Consider the following 20,408-nt stretch of genomic DNA (forward strand, 5'->3'; position numbering starts at 1 on the left):
TCTAGGATCAAAACTGAAAGCAGGTAGATGCTGTGGTTGTGATACTAAGAATATCAAGTCTGCCTGAACTGAATACATGTTGAGGTTGCTGAGATTTGGTTCATTGAACAACTGGGTGACAGACATATAGTTCAGATATGACTGCGCACTTGGAATTTCTTTCAGCAACTTAACAGATGCTGTGTGTGTGTGTGTGTGTGTGTGCGTGTGTGCATGTGTGCGTGTGTGTGTTTGCAGGACTACTACCCAGCAGTTTAAAACCCAGTTAGTTTAAGAGTCAGGTGTTAGTTCTTTTCTTGGATATCGGGAACCAGCGGTCTCGCTGGAGTGGTATCAGCTGCATTGGAGGGAAAAACAGAGTGACAAGAAAGGTAAAAGGAAACTGAGTGAAGAAGCTTAGTTGAGTCCCATTTCTTGGATAAACTTAGGTCAGTCAAGCATTCCAGAGTATCTGCTTGCTAATACTCAACTTGGGCAGGTCTGAGTCACCCTTTTGGATATTATATAATGCCTAGACTAAGTATTCTTTTTTTTAAATAGATTTTTAAAGTTTTAATACAGTGAAATCAGTGCCAGGGTCATTTTAGCTCCTTTATTGCCAACCTGGGGGGCAGAGGCTGCTTCAGTTTCACTGCCCTTTCTTTGGCTGTGATGACCAAGATATGAAAGTATCTGCTGCATCGAACTTTAGACTTCACATTATCCTTATTTTTCTTGACCTTGACAGTGTTGGCATCGCTTCTTCTGGCTTTGAGCAGAAGGTCCTTGATTTCGTCAGTTTTGTGAGGCATGGCTATGGGGAGCACAGGAGAACATGTGCCTGGCGCAGTGAGCTGCAAGGCTGGGGTAGACAAAGTATTTTTGAGATCACCAACTTTCCTGAGCAATGGAAGATCATGGTGGAATATGTGAATGGTTTAAGTTGGTAGCTGTCAAATTTTAGCATGTGACAGAGTCATCTAGTGAACCTTTAAAACAGATTGCTTGGCCCTATTCCCAGAGTTTCTGTTCAGCAGGTCAGGGGCGGAGCCTGAGAATTTACATTTTTAACAGGTTCCCAGGTAATATAGATACCACCGGCTAGAGGACCACACTTTGTGACCCATCAGAACGGCCTTGTTTCCACGCATGTATGTTATAATAATCCTATCAAACTACGTCTTCAAATCACTATGAGTAAGCTCCATTCCAACCTCCAACCCCTGCCACCCTCAAATAATAAATGGGTGTGGAGTTAAGTATAGCTTTTGAAAGTGACCAGTGGAGAGTCATGGAAATGAAGTCCATGCTCAGAGGGAATGCTGTTTTTAGTTGAGAATCTAGCTGGCTCATTTTCGAATGAGCTGAATTCTAGTGTTTGTGGTAGAGACTATGAAACCCAAGGTCCTTTGATGACAAAAATGATGACAGCCTAACCCCCCACCCAGATGATTATCTTCACTTTTAAGTATACCATGTGGAATTGAGTGGACTCAGAGAAGAAATTAAGAAGGATCCTGCAGGACAAAGTGGAAAGCCCAGACACCAGGCAGGCACATATCCCCTCTCACTCTGCAGTAGACTCCAGAACTTTTCATTCAATCATTTATTTACTCATGCAATCATACATCAAGTGGTGGTTGACTGGTAACAAGGTAGACATAGTTTCTGCTTTTGTGGGGCTTACCTCTTAGTGCAGGTGGGGGGAGATGGAGAGAGGAAGAGAGAGCGAGAGAATGAGCATGGATTTAGATTGAGGGAGGGAAGAGGGAACAGAGACAGAACATGAACAAATAAATAATACAGAAAAATATCACATAGCATAAATAAAGTGCAGAGAAATAAAACAGTGATTTGATATCAAGAGACAGGTTACAGAGTGGCTATTTTGGATTGGATGTTTGGGCAGGTCACTCTGGATGACACTTAAGCTGTGATCTGAATGACAAGAAGGAGCCAACCCTGTGAAAGGTCAAGGGCAAAGAGTCTTTCAAGCAGTGCAGTGCTAGTACAGTTAGTGTAAAAACCTCAAGGTGGGAGTGAGCTTGGTAAATTTAAAGAGTGAAAGATCACTGCGGCTGGATCTTCCTGGGACATAGCGTGAGTGATGCCAAATGAAAGTGAAGGACAGGGAGGGGCTACTCTAAAGTCATTGATGGGATTTGATTGTAGGTGTGATAGAAAAAAAAAAAAAAAGCAAAACTTTGGCTAGTTGTGATCTGATGTGATTGGTATTTTAAGGCTGCAGTGGACACAACATCCTACAGAGCAGGGGACCAAGTGGAAACAGGGGAATGGTTGGGAATCTATGTCCATAGTCCAGGAGACAGATGATGGTGGTACTGACTAGGTGCTGTGAGTTGGAAAATAATCAGATTCTGAAGAAATTTGGTTGATGAAGCATTACTGATAGAACATGTGTGGGGAATGTTCACTAGGGAAACAGAGGCACTAAGAGTTACCTCGAAGGTCCTTGCTATTCAATAATGTGATTTGAGGACTAGCAGCATCACATCATTTGTAACTTATTATAAATGCAGAATCATATGTTATAACAGAGACCTACAGAATTAGAAGACCTCCAGGTGATTCATATATATATTAAAGTTTGAGAATTGTTTCAATGTCCAGGGAGAATAGTGCTACTTACCAAGATGGAGGTTTCTAGGGCAGGAGTCAATTGGAAAGGGGAAAAAGGAACCACACTTTCTCTTTTATGTGTGTGAGTTTTGAAAGATTTATTTGGCATATAAGTGAAGACCTCAAGAAACAGTTGATTATATAATTTGGATTTCTGGGAAATGATCAGGGCTAGAAATAAAGATGTGGGATCCGTTAGCATTTGGGTGGTGCTCACTATCCAATAAGCGAATGGGCGAGCTCACCGGTGAGAGCGTGTAGATGGAGAAGAGGGTCAGGAAGGAGCTGACCACTACAAAGTTTAGAACCCTAAATTTTTTTTAAGAGGAAGAGACAGAAAAGGAGACTGAACAGAGTAAAGCCATGAGAGCATGGTGTCATGGAAGCCAAGAGAAAAAAGCGTTTCAACGAAAGGCAGTCAACTGTGCCAAATAATGCTGAGAGGTTGAGGGAGAGAACACAGAGAACATGGAGGTCAGTGGGGACTTTGGCCAAAGCAGGATCAGCATGGTAGGAATGGATGCCTTTGGGATACACAGAGGAGAGAAGTTGAGGTAGGTGAGTAGAGACAGTGTTTATGAATGGTGTTTTCAAGCTTCTGGGAGATAATACAGTTGTGTTTATTTCACTTGTGCTCAGAAACCAATAATCACTCTTTGTTTCTCTTTCTACCATAGCGGAACTCCTAACTCTGTCCTTCTAGATGTGTGGAGTACAAGTACGCAACATCCTAGCTACCGCCTTCAGGAAACTCCTGATCTAGTGAGAGAGATGCACACGAATAGGACAATGCTCTGAGAACTCTGTATTAGAATTTCTGGGATTTATGGGGCTGGGAAGAGAGTTCATATTTTTACTTGTATCATGCTGGACACATTGCATGTGTTATTTGATTTAACCCTCACTACATTCCTTTGAGGTTTTCCCACTTTTATCCATGGGGAAGTGGGAGCTCGAAGAGGTTCAAGACTTGGCTTTTGTGTCAGAACTAGTTAATGGCGAAGCTAAAATTTGAATGGTGATCAAATTTGAAAATTTGGTCAGTTCTGCTGATCCCAGTGCTATATTCTTTGCAACATCATGTTGTTTTGCATGGTGGGGGAGGGAACAAATAAAAATTATGCTTAGCAAACTGAGTCATCCTTCACACATTGCAGTACAAGGACTCCTTACTACAGCAGAGTTGAACATTGTACAGTGTTTAAGGATAAATTTCCAAATGGTGAAAATTTCCCCCAAATCCCATTATATCACTCACATTTCCCTGGGGAATGTTCACACTATGAGAGCCACTTGGGTATTGAGATCAGAAGAAGACATGTCAGAATTGTGTCTCCCTTTTCACTCAGAGAAACACAATTATTGAAGGAACTCATCTATAATACTATTATTATTGGCTATGTACCTATGGTTTTATTACTGTAAGTTAAATATATATATGTCAGTTATACCTCAATAAAAAAAATTGAAAATACATGGGGCACCTGGGTGGCTCAGTTGGTTAAGTGTCTAACTCTCGGTTTTGGCTCAGGTCACAATCTCACGGTCGTGAAATGGAGCACCTCGTTGGGCTACTCTCGGGGGTGGAGCCTGCTTGAGATTCTCTGTTTCTCTCCCTCTGCCCCTCCCCACTTCATAAAAAGTTTTTTAAAAAATAAAAAAATTAGATAACATGCAATCTAATAAGAGTTCATTAACATTAACTGAAAACTCACTATATATAGTCAGTGTACTAGGAATATTACATGCACAGTCTTTTTTAAAAAATGTTTACTTATTTATTTTGAGGGAGGGGAGGGCAAAGAGAGAGGGGGAGAGAGAATCCGAAGCAGGCTCTGTACTGTCAGAGCAGAGTCCCACGTAGGGCTTGAACTCATGAACCATGAGATCATGACCTGAGTCAAAATCAAGTCGGATGTTTAACTAAGCGAGCCACTCAGGCACTCTTATGTGCACAATCTCATTCAAATTTTAATTGACATACTAACCTGTGAGGTAGGTATTTTTATTCTACCTGAAGGAAAGACTAACTTTCCTAAGGCCATAGAGCTAGTTGCTTTCCCAGCCCCAAAGAACTCCTACGTAAGTATGCCTTCCACTTTGCACACGGTCTTCCTGGCTGGCCATCTTCTGTGGGGGCCAAGCAGATCCTCACTGTTATTTAACTCACAGGTTAGGGCTTCCTAACCATGTGGCTTGCCCAGTTCTTGCTAGCAGTAGATTTTCCCTTTATCTGCATCTCGAACATTCACCCCTTTCTTTACTAAGGCTCTCTAAGACTCGCTTTGCTTCTTCAGTCCCCACTGGAGCTTATTAGTATCCATGGATCAGTTAGGGAGTTTGCATGACTGAGTCTGTGAGTAGGAAACAAACTTCTTCTGAAGTCAGAAAGTATTAAAGACCGCATGATCTGATTTAACATAAATATAACAAACACATTCCTGTCTAAATAAAAATTAGTTATTTGCCTTCAAAGTTTTCAGAGCAACAGTTTTATAAGTTTAATTTTTTTAATGTTTATTTATTTTAGAGAGAGCAAGTGCAAATGGGGGAGGGCCAGAGAGAGAGGGAGACATAGAATCTGAGGCAAGTCCAGGCTCTGAGCTGTCACTACAGAGCCTGACATGGGAGTCAAACTCATGAACCGTAAGATCATGACCTGAACTGAAGTTGGACACTTAACCGACTGAGCCACCCAGGCATCCCAATTGTTTTAAATATTTAGTTGTTTGCAAGTACCCTCTGAAAGGCTCAATCGAAATACTGCTTAGCTCAATTCAGATATAATTTGATATTTGTATTAACATAAGCCCCAAGATTCTGTATAACTTCTGTTTTTCCAATCCTCTCCAGTGGCTCTCTTTGGACAGTGCCATATTTCTGCAGCTAGCTAGTGGGCATTTATACTGGTGCTTACTTGGATAATGCAAACCTGAATTTCAGGGTTTTACCTAAGGTTTTTTTCCCCAACCCTCTTTGACTCTAGCTTTGGTTTTGAATGCCAATGTTCTGTTTTTGGAAATGCCCTGGGCATTGTGAGGGACCATTGTCTCCCAAGTTTCTTTCTTGGTGGAAAAGAGTATATGATGTGATTTAATTCACTTATTTCAAGATCAAAGTATAAAACAAAAGGGAATCAACAACGAGAAGAGGAGGGAAGTTGGAGATCAGTGGACTGGAGTGACTTTTGAAACTTCATTTGTTCACTCTCTTGTATTTGGAGCTAGAAAAAGGTAGCAATGACAGTTATATATGGGAGTGCATCTAGTGAGATTTGGCTTGGAAATTAATTCTGACAAATTGTTTTGCACCAGATAGGCTAGGTAATATTGTAGCAACAAACAACACTAAAATCCCAACGGTTAACCAAAATAGTATTATTTTCAGTCATGCAAACCTTCTGCTGGCCCAGGCATCTCTCCGGGGGGGTCCTCTGTGTGGAAACCAAGCATTCTGGGCTGTTTCTATCCCATGACACTTTTCTCTCAACGTGGGGCTTTAGGGTTTGTCTAAGCAGGGAAAGAGAAAATTGGGGATTATGCATTGGCTCTTAAGTGTTTCCTCCTCAAAGTGACCTCTGCATCCCAATCCGCTGTTCAGAATTAGTCACAGCCCCGCTCAACTGCAAAAGGGGCTAAGAAACATAGTTTTCTATAGGTCTAGGAGTGGTTGGGAAACGAAGGTGGACACTAGCAACGTCTATTATGGACATCTGAGGGAAATATTCCTCCAAGCCTCATATTCTTTGACCTTCAGATGCTTAGGGTACATGACGTATGGCTTTAGGTGGGAGAGTGTGTGGGCAGAGTGATAAGAAATTTGTCCTATTTTGAAGACACCCACCGATGTCTTTATCCCTAAGCCTGCATGACGAACTTGCAAAAATTTTCTTGTATGCCATCTTGGCACAGAGACCATCAAAGAAAAACAGACTAATCTCCTTATAGCCGTGAGTAAATAAATACACTTTTACGAGATCTTTTATAAGGTAGTCAAGGACTTTGAATTGAGAGCCTAGATCGAGAGCCTCCTAGGTACAGAACAGGCAAGTGCGGATTTATGTATGTATTTTTAATTCTTTTTCCGTTTCTTCCAAGGTTTGTTATAGGAGTTACACATTAAAATAGAGTCTACGCAGCAATGATGAATCAGAAAGGGAATGTAGAAAGCTCAGGCACATACACAAAGGATAAACCATGAAGCTGTGAACCTTCTCTGAAGGGCAGGAGTGGGATCTTTCATTTAACACATCTCAGTTTGTTATCCTGGGAGCAAGTTTGATACTAGCTTCTCATTATGGGAATAGTGATCAGGCCCCACTGCCTTACAAACATCATATGTATGGGTATACAATCTCACCTCTAAAATTTCAAGGTAATAGAAAGTAATCTAATTATGTGGATAATTAAAAACAACCAAGTGCAAGTTTAAAACTTGTACTTTTATGACTGCAAAGGAGGCTATCAAAATGACAGGGTGTCTGGATGTGATCGTTGCACGCACTCAGATTAAATGAGTGCATTAGTTGATTGTTTCTGGTATGAAGATAAGCAGAGAAAAGTATAATAATGTTGGCATTTAAGTGGACCTAATTAGGCTTCAAGTTTAACACTCCATTAAGATGAATGGGGAAGGGTCACCCCTGTTCAAGCTGTGGCATTGTCTTAGTGTGTCTGGATTTTGCCTCTGAAGACAACAGCCTGTCAGCATACGTTCTCACAGTTACCCCTGGGAAGCAGACTGGAAATTTCATTCTTTTAAAATTAAATCTCAGATTCTGAAGGCCACAGTGAAATCTGCAAGGAGACCTTAAATCTTCAAGTTCTGCAACTATAGTAGTCAAAAACAACAGCAGTAATGATAATGCTTTCCCTTGTCTATAGGAACTTTCCTGTGCAGACTTTAGTGTTTCCTGAATATGATCTGGTAAGACTAACCACCTCCAGTTTACCACTAAAGGACCCTACCCATAGAAGGAACGAGTGACTTGGGTAAAGTTACACGGCATATCACGGGGAAAGCCAGAAATAACATGGAGGGACCACTCAGGTTTTGTGGCAGTAGTTTGTTATCCATCAGGGAAAGGGAATAAGGAATACTGATCTCATCTACTAAACTGAGTGCGCAGGCATTTGAAAGAAATCCCAGGAATCAAAGCAGAGAACAGCACATGTTTATGGGGGAGATGCCCAGGTAAGTCCTATCATCCCGCCAAATGGAAATTTGGCTCACTGGTGTGTGAGTAGGGGAAACATTTAATTATGACAATGGCCAAGGTGCATGGATGTGATCTGAAAGTCATGAGACCCTGGAGCCACATTCAAAATCATCAGCCCAACAGCCACAAGGTTACCCTGTGCCTTTCAGTGACTGGATTTGGAAACTAGATGTCTAGCTATTGCATAAGGAGAGGTCACATATGTTTTGCGTTGAGTGGTTGGGTAAAGGTTGTCATGGTTTTCTGATTCTTTGGAAGTAGTGTGGCTACATCTCTACTGCAATCTCAGGACTGGCAATTTATAATTCTGGTTGTGCTATAGACTTGGTGCATGTCATTGAACAGTTTTTTCTTGCTAAAATTCAGTTGTTTCTTTTTAAAATTAGTGAGATGATATATAGCCTGCTTATTCAAATTCTATGCCTTGTGGCTGTGTTATTCAGTTAGATTGTAGAAAGGAAGTTTGGGTGTACGACTGGTGACTACATCCAACCCTTTTCTAAATGTGAAATCATTATAAATTTTGGAATTGCTTAAATGGTTCTAATTATAATAAAATGATGGCAGTATGTTTTTACTAAAAATAAACTGTAGAATCATCAACCTTCGGCTTTAGATGGAAGGAAATATGGTTCCTTAAGCCAAATTCTTACCAATGCTGAGGTTCATTATTTCAGATCCCTGACTGATGATATGCTTTAGCTTGAACACCTCTAATAATGGGGAGTTGAGAATGGGGCAATCATTCCATATGTTGATCATCTTGAATTATTAGTTCTTCTCACTCTGGCTTGTGATATTCTATAGCTATTGATACTAATCTGGACTCTGAGAATACAATGTCTCTTCCTTCCTTTGGATACCTAAAGCAAGTGATCACGTTAGCCCCTTGGTCTTCTCTTTTTCATTCATTATAGGCACACGGAAGTTTCCAGAAACTTTGTTTCAAATGTTTCCCTCAAACTTTAATATTACATGAGGATTCAGCCTAGCTTATAAATGTTCTATCGTATGTCATTAATATTTGCTTATTCACACTCATTAAGAACAGGTAAGTTAGTATTTGGAATGTATTTTCTTTATATATATTTCAGTTTTTTTATATATATTTCAGTTTTAAGTTACTTTTGCTTTAGAGAAAATCAAATTCACTTGGGTTTATCCTAGTTAATTAAAACATTTATTTGTAATAATTATTTGTAATAAATTTGCTTCAAAATGAATCACTAAGTATCATTTCCAATAACGCACCGACAAGATAAAAACCACGTAAATGGCACAAGAAAATAAAAAGTAGAAAAATAAGCTAGAACTGGGTAAAGTTCACCATATAAAATACAATCATGAGGTTATTATATCCTTATTTGTGGTGGGTCCAAATTTGATTCTGAAGTTGCTAGCAGCCAATTCAAAGAGAGAAATAAGAACAGTTAGGAGACTAATAGCATCTAAAGTGTTTCGAAGACAATTGAAAGAAGCTCGATGATTCCTCACGCGGAGTCCTGAGAACATATTCTCCTGAGGGTGCAGACAGATGGCTCTCTAGGATGAAGTAGGAATGTCTTCAACAACATTTTTGTTGTGAATTCCACAACAGATTTCATAGAACTTTTCCACGATACACTGATAAAATTCCCATGTGCAAGTGCCTGGTACTTAGTAAGTGATTGTGATGGGTTAAACTGTGCCCCCCAGCTAAACAACGTAAAAGTCCTAATCCCCTGTACCTCTGAGGGTTACTTTATTTGGAAATAGGGTCTTTGCAGATGTAATCAGGATAAAATGAGATCATACGGAATTAGGATGGGCCCTAATCCAATGTGACTGGTGTCTATAAAAGAGAGAAGAGAGACAGGGACATAGAGGGAAGACAGCCAGGTGAAGACAGAAACAGAGATGGAAGTTGTGTGGCCAAATGCCAAGGAACACCTGGGGCTATCGGGAGCTGGAAGAGACCAAGAGGCATCCTCCTTTAGAGGTTTCCGAGGGAGTGTGGCCCCGCCAACACATCAATTTTGGATGTCTAGCCTCCAGAACTATGAGAGAATACATTTCCGTTGTTTTAAGCCACTCGATTTGTGATACTTTGTTACCTAGGCAGCCTTAGGAAACTGATAGAGTGCTCAGTACATATTTATTAAGGTTTGGGTGAATTTTACGGACCACTTGACTAACAGGAAAGGGCCGCTCAGAAATTTAGAGACTGTTATAATCAACTAAGAAAAAAATCGACATAATCTCACTGGCTATTTTTACATCCATTTTTATTTTTACTAAAGTCAGTATTTCTGCATGGAAGATTTGTTTATTGTGGAGTTATAATTAATCACCCACAATCAGGAGGTTTAATGTGTAGATTTGGCCACTACCTGGTACCATTTTATCTCCCATGACATACAGCTCTTCTTAGAGCTTTGTGCGGCATCCAGCCTATAGTAGGTATTCAAGACATGTTTACTGGAATTACATGGTGAGCACTATTATTACGTGATTAATAATGAGGGTAGAGGAAGCTCCTGTCCCCAAGTGCCATTGTTAGAAAGGAGGCATATTACACCTGTGTATTTTAATTAGCAGTGTCACAGGAGTCCTTTTATCTACCCTTGTGAATTTTACTATGTATGGGTGTTTCTGCTGCTTTTTCCTTAGTCCTTTTCTCAAAACACATGCCCATGACTTCAATCCTTATCATATCCTACTGTCTTTAAGAAGTCAGATGAATCAATGACTCCTGAAACACTGAGAAGAAGAGAAAATGAAAAATGAGCCAACAGGCAAAACAATGTCCTGATTCTGGTTGGAACACAGTCTACCAAAGTTGTTGGAAGGCCAGTTTCAGTCTCTTGAGTACTGGCTTCCTTCCTACTCTATCCTCAAGGCAGTCAAATGTTATGATAAGGTAATGACAGCCACTAATGGGTCATATGCCCACTACAAATTATGAAAGCTCACCAAACTCTATGATGAGCCAATGTGGAGAAAAATTGTTCACGTTCTTTTCAGTAACCTCATATTTTATTTGAAATGATAAAACTTCCAAGAATCATTGAACTCTCATGAATAATGATACTGTCGACTTAAAAAAGCAGAGATGAAGTGTCTCAAGTTTTCAATACAAGAGTCATCATTCTGGACCTGAGAGGAAGACATAAAAAAAAAAAAAAAACAACCCAAAGAAACAAAACAAAAATAGAAAACCAAAAATGTGGTGGGCAATCTCTAGGGGACCCATGGAAAAACGAGTGCATGAATGCTCCCGTGTTTGCAGAAAGTTCTTTTCAGTTCATCTGTCCTAGGTTTATCCCACCGGCGGCTCCCCCCACCTCGTCAGAAATAGGATAGAGCACAATCTCCTAACTGCCCCGCCCTTGCAACTTTCACAGGTTCTCTCCCCCACCACCACCAAATTTGAGCTGAGGCACTTTTCCTTTCTAAAGAGCAGCATCTGGCCTCTTCGTGCGCTCATTTGCATGCCAATACTGGATTGCTCTCCCAGCGCACAGCTATTTAATAGTGGTGCTGGTGTCCGAGCTCTGGGAACAAACCAAATGGTTTGGGTGTGCTTTTGTGTGCAGTGTGGGTCGTTGCTACAGTGTGCTTATTAAGAATAGTACACATTCATTATAACAAGATTGCTCTTTTGCTCAGGGGCCATCACGGCGCATTCTGTAAATGAATTAACAGTAGCATGCATTTGTGTATTATGGGCCCAGAAGATGCATTTGTTTATTAAATAAATCTGCAACACAGAAAGTATAGTTGAAAAAAAAACCTAGAAAATAGAGTGCGCATGTACAGTAGCTATTTTTTTTTTTAAACCTCAACGTCTTGGCGAGTTTTCCTCCTTTGTTTCTTTTAAATTACCAGACATCACGGGCCATGCTATAGACTACCAGCCTGCAAAAATTGATGTTAAAAAAAAAAAAGAAACCAAATTTAAGTTACAGGAGCACAAAACATTTCCAGAAGTGGTTCTGTAAATAATCACATACCTTTAAAATGATTTAATATTCTAATTCTTTTGTTTCTCTTTAAATTCTTTTGTTTTTCATAAAATCATTTATTATTATTATTATTATTATTTTCCTTAATTTTTATTTTTGGCCGAAATTTAGCATGCACCACATATATAATTTTCCCAGTTGAATTCTGTTCTCTGCTGAAATACAAACTCTGCTTTTGGGGGCATTCATCTAATATTGATCCATTTATTTCCAACCTTTTGGCCCAGGTATAGCTACTACAAGTATATTAATATACATGAGTCAGGCTGCTGGATTTTATTCCTGTTAACTAATGATTTTGTAAAGCCCAGTGGCAGTGCACAATTGCACTGAGAACTCAGAGTATGGTTTTAGATGTTGCGATTTGGTATTTCTTTCCATTTGTATTTTGTATCTTGCTGTCTTTAATACATAATCTGATATGTTGCTCACTGCAAGTGGACAGAAAGAAAATGGAAATATTTCAAAATCCGAAATGCTGAAAGAGTCTAAAGCCACAGCAGGGAGAGTTGGAAATCTGTTAAAAAGAACTGAGGAAAAAAAGGAAAGAAGAAAGTCATATTCCCAAATTTTTGAAATACTTATGTTATTTAAAGGACAACTGTGTTTTCAAAGGATAAACTAATTTCGTATTTGATTTCTTGAAAAAGTTTCCATAAAATCCAGGGATAGTAAGTAAGTGAAATTTGACAAAATACTTTAAAAGGCAAAGTGTGGTAGAATAAGTAGATTAGGATTTCACAGATTTTTAGTTTAGCAAAAGATCTATGACACTATTAAAAAATACCCAGCTAATTAGTACATCTGCAATATAAAAAATGTGTTTTGTAGGAAACATGGCAGGACTTATAAAAGATTCCGTGTGTGGCAAAAATACGTAGCTGGTTGAAGCAGGATTCCACTTTTCTTTCACATGGAATCTTTAATGCTTAGCATTTTGTCCTTAAAGAATAATATTCAGCTGTGCTATTTACTGGGGAAAAACCCCCCAACAAACCAACAACCTACCATTGTAACAATTGACTTGAGAATTATGTAAGGGAGAAGAAAAATATTCGCAACTCGATTTCTTTTCTTTCATCCTTTTTCTTGGGGAGGGGAGGGTAAAAAGCTCTATTTTCCAGAGCATTTTATTTAGTCCACTGCAGCTTTTAGAGAGGCCAGCCAATCAGAAAGTCTGTAAGGGCCCAGGCCCAGACTCAGTGCTGAGCTCCAAATGTGATTCCAGTCCTGACAGGGGGATTATAGGAAACAGATGACTTACGCTTCTAATTTGTGGCCTTAAATTGCAAACAGAATTTCAGGAGTCGAGCAGAGTAATAAATGGCAATAGAAAAAGCCACACACAGCCAAATCAGTATGTGGTGGTTGTAGGTTAAACTAAATGGGAAGAGACAGGTTATGATGGTTCAGTGTATTACAGAGAAGAAAGTCTTAAATTACCAGTGCTGAGAGGTATTGCTGTACAGCAGACAGCGCTGCGTTGTGCAGTCTACAGATATCCCAAGCAGAACAATAAAAAAGCAGGTTGAACGTAGAACCTGTTGCTGGAGGAATCATTTTTCCCCCCTCTTTTAGAAATGGAAGCGGTGTTTTATGTTTGTTTTGACCTCTGCTGTATACTTGGCCCCTTAACATCTGTTTTCGACCGTTGCCGTTTTTCACACCAAATTAAATGTCGAGGAGTCAGATAAAATAAGTCCAAAATATGTCCAAATTATTTTTGTTGACTTCCAACAAATGTCTTAGTAACTCTTTTCACATGGAACGATACCATTTAAATGCCAACGTAGGAAATTATTTTCCTTTCAACATTTTAGGAGCTGAAGAAAGGAATTTGGAGGTGTGCTTAAACTCGGGAAATATTGCATTGGCCTTTTTGGTAACTTGCACGACTGTTTCAGGCTTGCTTTGAGGCTATTCTGCCATAGGAAGTTATGTGCGTTTGTTGGATGGAAATTCCAGGGAAATCGTTTAACAACGGCATAGAAAAAAGCCATTATTCAGAACTGCTTCAAACCATAAATACCAGTTAGAATCAAAAGCGATCTACTGTTTATCATATGGAAACCAACATGTATTTGTTTTCCTTCGTAACCTCTACGTGTATGTTTCTGTGTGCATGTGTGTAAGAGAAAGAGTCAAGGCTATAATGACAACTTTTCATCATCCTAAGAAGTTTGACGATGTTACACCATGGTTAAGTCTGTGGTGTAAGAATTTAGCAAATGGCATCACATTTTCAACTTCTCATCTAATAAATATTTTAATAGAGGTAAACTGTGTTGGGAAAGAATACCATCTTCTTTTAAGATCCAACGTGTCTGTATATCAGAGATTGGCAACTAATTCATGATAAAGATGGATTCAAAAATAATTACCCCATCTTATATTATTTACTGCCAATATATCAAAAGAACACGTTCCCAAGTTAACGATGGAAATAGGGTTCATGTCAGTCCACGAGACTGTGCTCAAAGTGGAGCCATGTAATATCTACAGTTTCTCTTCCCCTGTTCTATAAAAAATTATCACACTAAAGTTTGCATTTTTTAACAGTTATATTGCCTTTAAACTTGAGCTTTTTGTTTTATATGTTGAAGAAAAGTTGTTATCTGATGGAGAGGTAACCTGGGGAACATGAACTATTTTCATTGTGCTCTTAAGCAAGTCTGTTGATAATTATTGAAGATGACCGGCTAAATAGATTTTGATTAATCACTTGCAAAAATGATGCTTGTTAGAACCACTTTATATTCCGTGTCATGGGGATGATATCAATGTAGGTTTTAGCTATTTCTTTGTAGATGGTGTTTTTTTTTTTAAATCACCTGGCAAAAAGAGAAAACAAACCTTAGTTGAAAGCTTTTGTCTCCAACAGAAAACTCTTTTCATGCCTGCCTTTTTTTTTTTTAAGAAGTGCTCAATTATTATTTGTGTCATAGTGGGAACACTGGGTCTCTATAGGGCCTGAACCTTTTCAAACAGGAGATAGCTTTTGTTTTTGTACCCCATCAACACGGATTCACCTAATTAAATCCAGTATCTCTGGCTGAAGCAAAATGATTTGTAATAGTTCTTTGGAGTTTACTTAATTAGTTTCGATGTCTTCCGTGTGGTAAATGTGGTGATATTTTATAAAATGGAACTGAAAAAAGAGGAGGCAAAATGCACTCTTGCAAGGGATGAGGGAAAGGGAGGTGAGAGGGAGGGCAGACCAGTACGACCAAACATGAAAGCAAGGTGTAGCTCCAACGCGTGGGCTTGTAGACCCGAGTCATTCATTAGTTGAGATCATCAAAGCAGATCTGACCTGGAAAAAGGCTTCCTGTCAAACGTAGGCCTGGGCATCTGTCAGGGCCTCAGATTCGACACCTTGATCAGCCCAAGACACTGACACCATTTTCTTTAACAAACACCAACAGCTTTTTTCTCCTTCATTTTAACATCTCTCAGGGGTTGGATTCCCTTTCTTCTCCCGCTCTGTAGAGAGTAAAGGGAGCTTGTTAACTTGCTTAGATATTTTGACTGTGGATGCTCTTTGGCCACTTGCCTGTGGTAACAGTGTCAAAGCATAACTTGGTATAATTGCGAGATTTGCAGTCAGAAGAGTGTTCTGTCTTTATGTTCAAGCTGCTGAATAAAAAGGAAGTGTCACTTTGGAAAATCGTGCAAATTATCCTCAAAGTTCAGGCAAAATACATAATACAAAATACATACCTGGTATGTCTTGTGTTCATTGCCAGGACACGGAAGAGTAAAAGAATGGGGCTTTAATTATGTGAATTAAAAGCTATAAATTCCCATGTTTGTTATGCTGAGACTGGCTGGTGCACAATAACATAAAATTAAACTTAAAAGGAAAGCAGTAGAACGGGGCTCTTTACAATTTAAAAAGTAACTGAAAAGCATTAAAAATTTTAATTATCCATTGTGTCACAATTTATATACAGTATGGATTAGAAATGACAATTTTTGATGGACCTTCATTTAATAGAGACGTGCATAATTTACAGACATTAGCAATACCCATTCTGCAAGTGGAAATTAGGATTGCAGTGGAAGGTTTATCTTATTGATGGGTAATAAGAGATGGCAATCTAAAACCAGATTTATTAGGAAATGCACTTTTAAAGTGACAGAGTTGTGTTCACTCTGTATTTTCTATGTTTCCAGAGTCGTTTTAGTAGGGAAACTGCAAAATGGGGATTTGTGGGGTTTTCCCCCCTTAGTATATAACGATGTGAAATTTGAAGCGAACAGGGACTATAGATGTCCCTCTGGCCTTTTCCATGCAAGATGCGGGTGTGCACATCTTCGAGGATAATCCTTACAGAATGAGCGCCAGCTGATCAGTACGTAACACTGGTAGGCACCGGGGCTGGGGCTGCCAATGCTGGCGTTTAGTACGAGAAAAACGATCCTTCTGGTTAAGTAGACCTTTCCTGTGTCTCACAAACTGTACAAAACCGCGTGCTGCTGGCAGGTAATGGCTAGTAATTAGCGTGGCAGGCAGGTAATGACTTGAAATCACCTGCTAATTGTTTCTGAGTGTTTGCTCACTTTCAAAACTCTGGATGAGCGGGGAAAGTTGTGGGGGGCTTTACTGATGGGAATGGAGAAAAGGGGAGGGACACAACCAGGGAATCTCTTTCTGAACAGGGTATCTCCCCTTTTGTTGCTTATTTTACCCGCAGGGCCTCTCTGAGGGACTCCGGAGAGGCACTGAGAATTGGCAGGTTACTTTACCAGCCTGCTGCTCCTACTGGGAAAGATGGTGCCTGTGGAGAAATCCTTTGCTGCTCTGGAATCCAACCAACCTTCTTAGTTTCAGCCTCTGCACTAGAAAATTGGGAGGGAGAGAGTAATGGCAGCTTGTTTGTAAAGAAAAATGAATTACACAAAGCCAGATTTTACTTCCCTGACATAACCTACTTCTTTCTCTTTTGTGAGATTTCCCCAACATCATGGAGAGCCCTTGGTGCTGATGCAAGAGCGGCCGGGCGAAGAGCCTATGCCAAGTTGAGACTGGATCACTTGTCTAAGGATCCTATAAATGCTTCAGACAAGCGCTCACACACAGAAATCCATACAGGGCACAATTGAGTAACATAACTGAACATTTTGAGAAGGGGATGGAGGGAGGGGGTCATGGTGAGCCGGAGAGAATGTGGCTTCTCTAAACTTGAATGAGGGGTGCTTGGGTGGCTCAGTCGGTTAAACATCCGACTCTTGATTTTGGCTCAGGTCATGGTCTCCCAGTTCTTAGGATTCAGTCCCACATTGGGCTCTGTGCTGACAGTGAGGAGCCTGCTTGGGATTCTCTCTCTCTTTCTCTCTCTCTCTGATCCCTCTCTGCTCATGCACATGCATGAGTTCTCTCTTTTTCTATAAATAAATAAATAAATAAATAAATAAACTTTAAACAATAAAAAAAAATAAACTTGAATGAAATGCATTCTGCTCCAGCCAATTGCTGGGATATGGATATGGGGAAGAGAGGTCTCCCAAATACTTTTAAAAAAAGTTTCTGAGTATAGTTGATGTACAATATTATATTAATTTTGGTTGTACACATAGTGATTCTCTATAAGTTATGCTATGCTCACCATAAGTGTAGCTACTATCTATCACCATACACTATTACAATATTATTGACTATATTCCCTATGCTGTGCCTTTTATCTTTATGACTTACTCATCCCATAACTGCAAGCCTGTGTCTCCCACGCCCCTTCACCCATTTTGTCCATTTCCCCTCCCCTCTGGCAACCATCAGTCTATTCTCTGTATTTATAGGTCTGATTCTGTTTTTTATTTGTTTGGCTATTCATACGTTATGTTTTGTTTTTATATTCCACATGTGAGTGAATTCATATGGTATTTATACTTCTCAGTCTGACTTATTTCATTTAGTGTAATACTTCTGGTTTTATCTATGTTGTTGCAAATGGCAGATCTCATCCTTTTTTATGGCGGTATAATATTGCACTGTGTACATGCATGTGTGTGTGTGTGTGTGTGTGTGTGTATGTACATACCACATCTTATTTATCCATTCGTCTATCAATGGACACTTAGGTTGCTTCTGTATCTTGGTTACTGTAAATAATGTTGCAGTGAACATAGGGCTGTATATAGCTTTTTGAATTAGTGTTTTCATTTTCTTTGGGTAAATACTCAGTGGTAGAATTATTGGATCATATAGTATTTCTATTTTTAATTTTTTGAGGAACCTCCACACTGTTTTCCACAGTGGTTGTACCATTTGTATTCCCACCAACGGTATACAAGTGTTCATTTTTTTCCACATCCTTGCCAGCTTGCAATTTCTTGTCTTCTTGATTTTAGCCACTCAGATAGGTATGAGGTGATATCTCATGGTGGTTTTGATTTGCATTTCCTTGATGATGAGTGATGGTGAGCATGTTTTCGTGTGTGTGTTGGCCATCTGGATGTCTTTTTTGGGAAATTGTCTAGTCATGTCCTGTGCTCATTTTTTAATTGTGTTGTCTGTTTTTTGGTGCTGAGTTGTAGAAGCTCTTTATATATTTTGGTTATTAACCCCTGTTGGATATATCCTTTTCGAATATCTTCTCCCATTCAGTAGACTGCCTTTTTGTTTTGTTGACTGTTTCCTTCACTGTGCAAAACCTTTTTATTTTGGTGTAGTCCCAATAATTTGGTTTTGCTTTTGTTTGCCCTGCCTCAGGAGACGTATCTAGAAATACGTATATGATGCTAGGGCCAGTGTCAGAGAAATTACTGTCTCTGTTCTCTTCTAGGATTTTTATGGTTTCAGGTCTCACATTTAGATCTTTAATTCATTTTGAGTTTATTTTTGTGTATGATGTTAGAAAGTGGTCCAGTTGCATTCTTTTGCATGTAGCTGTCCAGTTTTCCCAGCACCGCTCATTAAAGAGACTGTCTTTTTCCCATTGTATATTTTTGCCTCCAGATTTCCTAAATTCTTAAGAAGAGCCAGAAATCTGGAATTTTATGGGAAAATATCCTGTTTTAAAGCTTTGAAACTAATTAGAAAAAATAAAATCTTTGTGTAGGGGAAAAAAAACCACTGCTTGATTTTAGGTCACAGGCTGCTAGTTGCTGACGTCTGTTTTAAATTATATATATTTTTACTTGATACCTTTTCTTTTAGTATCTTGTTAGATGGCAAAGAGGAAGAAAGCAAAGGTGGGCTTACATATTCAACAAGTGTTATTTGGCTGTTAGAATTTTCTTGTGTTTCTTATGCCCAAACAGTTAAAGAATGACATCTTAGGAAATAGTCCCACATGATGCCTGCCTGGTTTTGAGCTTTTCCCTAAATGCTGAAGGCCCCTTTGGGCCAACTCTCTCAGGCTCTTTCAAACATATTTTAGTGGAGAACTTCTCCGAGCACGGACTCACTGGTTCTAATAAGTCATTGTTAAGGAGAATTGACTGACTGTCCCTCATGCCGGCAGTCCAGTAGGCTCTGAAGAACATAGCTGAGGAGCTGGAAAGGCCTAGATTTCATTCAATTTGGGCTCTGCCTACTTACTAGTATAACCTTGGGCAAGCTCCATCCAACTCAGCCTCCATTTCGTCACTGGTAAATTAAGAGCAATGTACTTACCTTGTGGAACTGTGGTCAGGATTAGAGAAAAATGCTTAAATTATCCCTTTTATGAATCTTTCATATAGCACACATGAATAGATTGTGGTCATGAGACTTAATAGCCAGATACATGCTTTACACTGGTTAAAATCCAAATCATAAATATGCTTTATATTGATTTGAAACCTTCTATGCTTTTCCAGAATACTTAAAGAAAATTAACAAACTTCCTGGTAAAGTTTATTTCCAGATTAAACAGTTTCTGATGAACACTAATGTAATTATGTGATGAGTTTGAAAAAAGTTCAAAAGCTAGAGTCAAGTAAATTCAGGTTTTTTTTTTTTTAAACCAGGTGGTCATTTTTATGTATACAAGTAAGAAATCATCTAGCAGATCGAGGTTAATAGAGATTAGTCATACATAGGATTTACTAGGTTAGTATTGGAGTGGTGGCAAAAAGTGGAGCTGGTCACCGTGCTGAGGACTAGAAGAGAAAGAACTTGCATAGGTGTCTTTTAGTAAAGAGCCAGATTTTGGAGGTGGCCTCAACATAGTCTGAAAAAATCATCAGGTCTACCTTGGATTTTCTTTCTACGCAGTTACTGTCATTTCAGAAGAGTGGTTTCTAACTACATCACATTACATCAAATTGAAAAATTACCCTCTTATTTGTTCTTATTTGTTAGGTGGGTCTCCCCCCCCACTCCCTCACCTCCAGGGGCAGGGGATAATATAAGTACTAAAAATTTTATTCTCAAACTGAAAGAGAAAATTGAATTTATACGGAGATAAAGGTGCAGTTGGCTTAATTTGCCCCTTTTCCAAATGCTTTTTATATATAGTTGCCTAAGCAGTTTGTGACACTTATATCCTCTTTCTACCAGCCATCAGTTTTATACATAGTTTCTCTAAAAATAAAGATATTAAAATCAGTCTCTTATTCAGCCACTAGCTTCCAGTGTTCAG

General features: G+C 39.2%; 1 protein-coding gene across 1 annotated transcript; it reads right to left on the reverse strand.

The window, feature by feature from the left end:
• Nucleotides 1–578: 578 nt before the first annotated feature.
• LOC122226062 (60S ribosomal protein L38-like) lies at nt 579–828 on the reverse strand. Its single transcript, XM_042948699.1, has one exon. It carries the CDS (start codon nt 789–791, stop codon nt 579–581), a length of 213 nt encoding a protein of 70 aa, XP_042804633.1. The 5' UTR covers nt 792–828.
• Between the last annotated feature and the right edge of the window lie 19,580 nt (nt 829–20,408).

The sequence above is a fragment of the Panthera leo genome, chromosome C1, assembly GCF_018350215.1.
Source record: "Panthera leo isolate Ple1 chromosome C1, P.leo_Ple1_pat1.1, whole genome shotgun sequence".
In the NCBI taxonomy this organism is placed as follows: Eukaryota; Metazoa; Chordata; class Mammalia; order Carnivora; family Felidae; genus Panthera; species Panthera leo.

Bases quoted from the DNA above. Each gene is read 5' to 3' on its own strand.
- LOC122226062 (XM_042948699.1), bottom strand. From the start codon at position 791: ATGCCTCACAAAACTGACGAAATCAAGGACCTTCTGCTCAAAGCCAGA.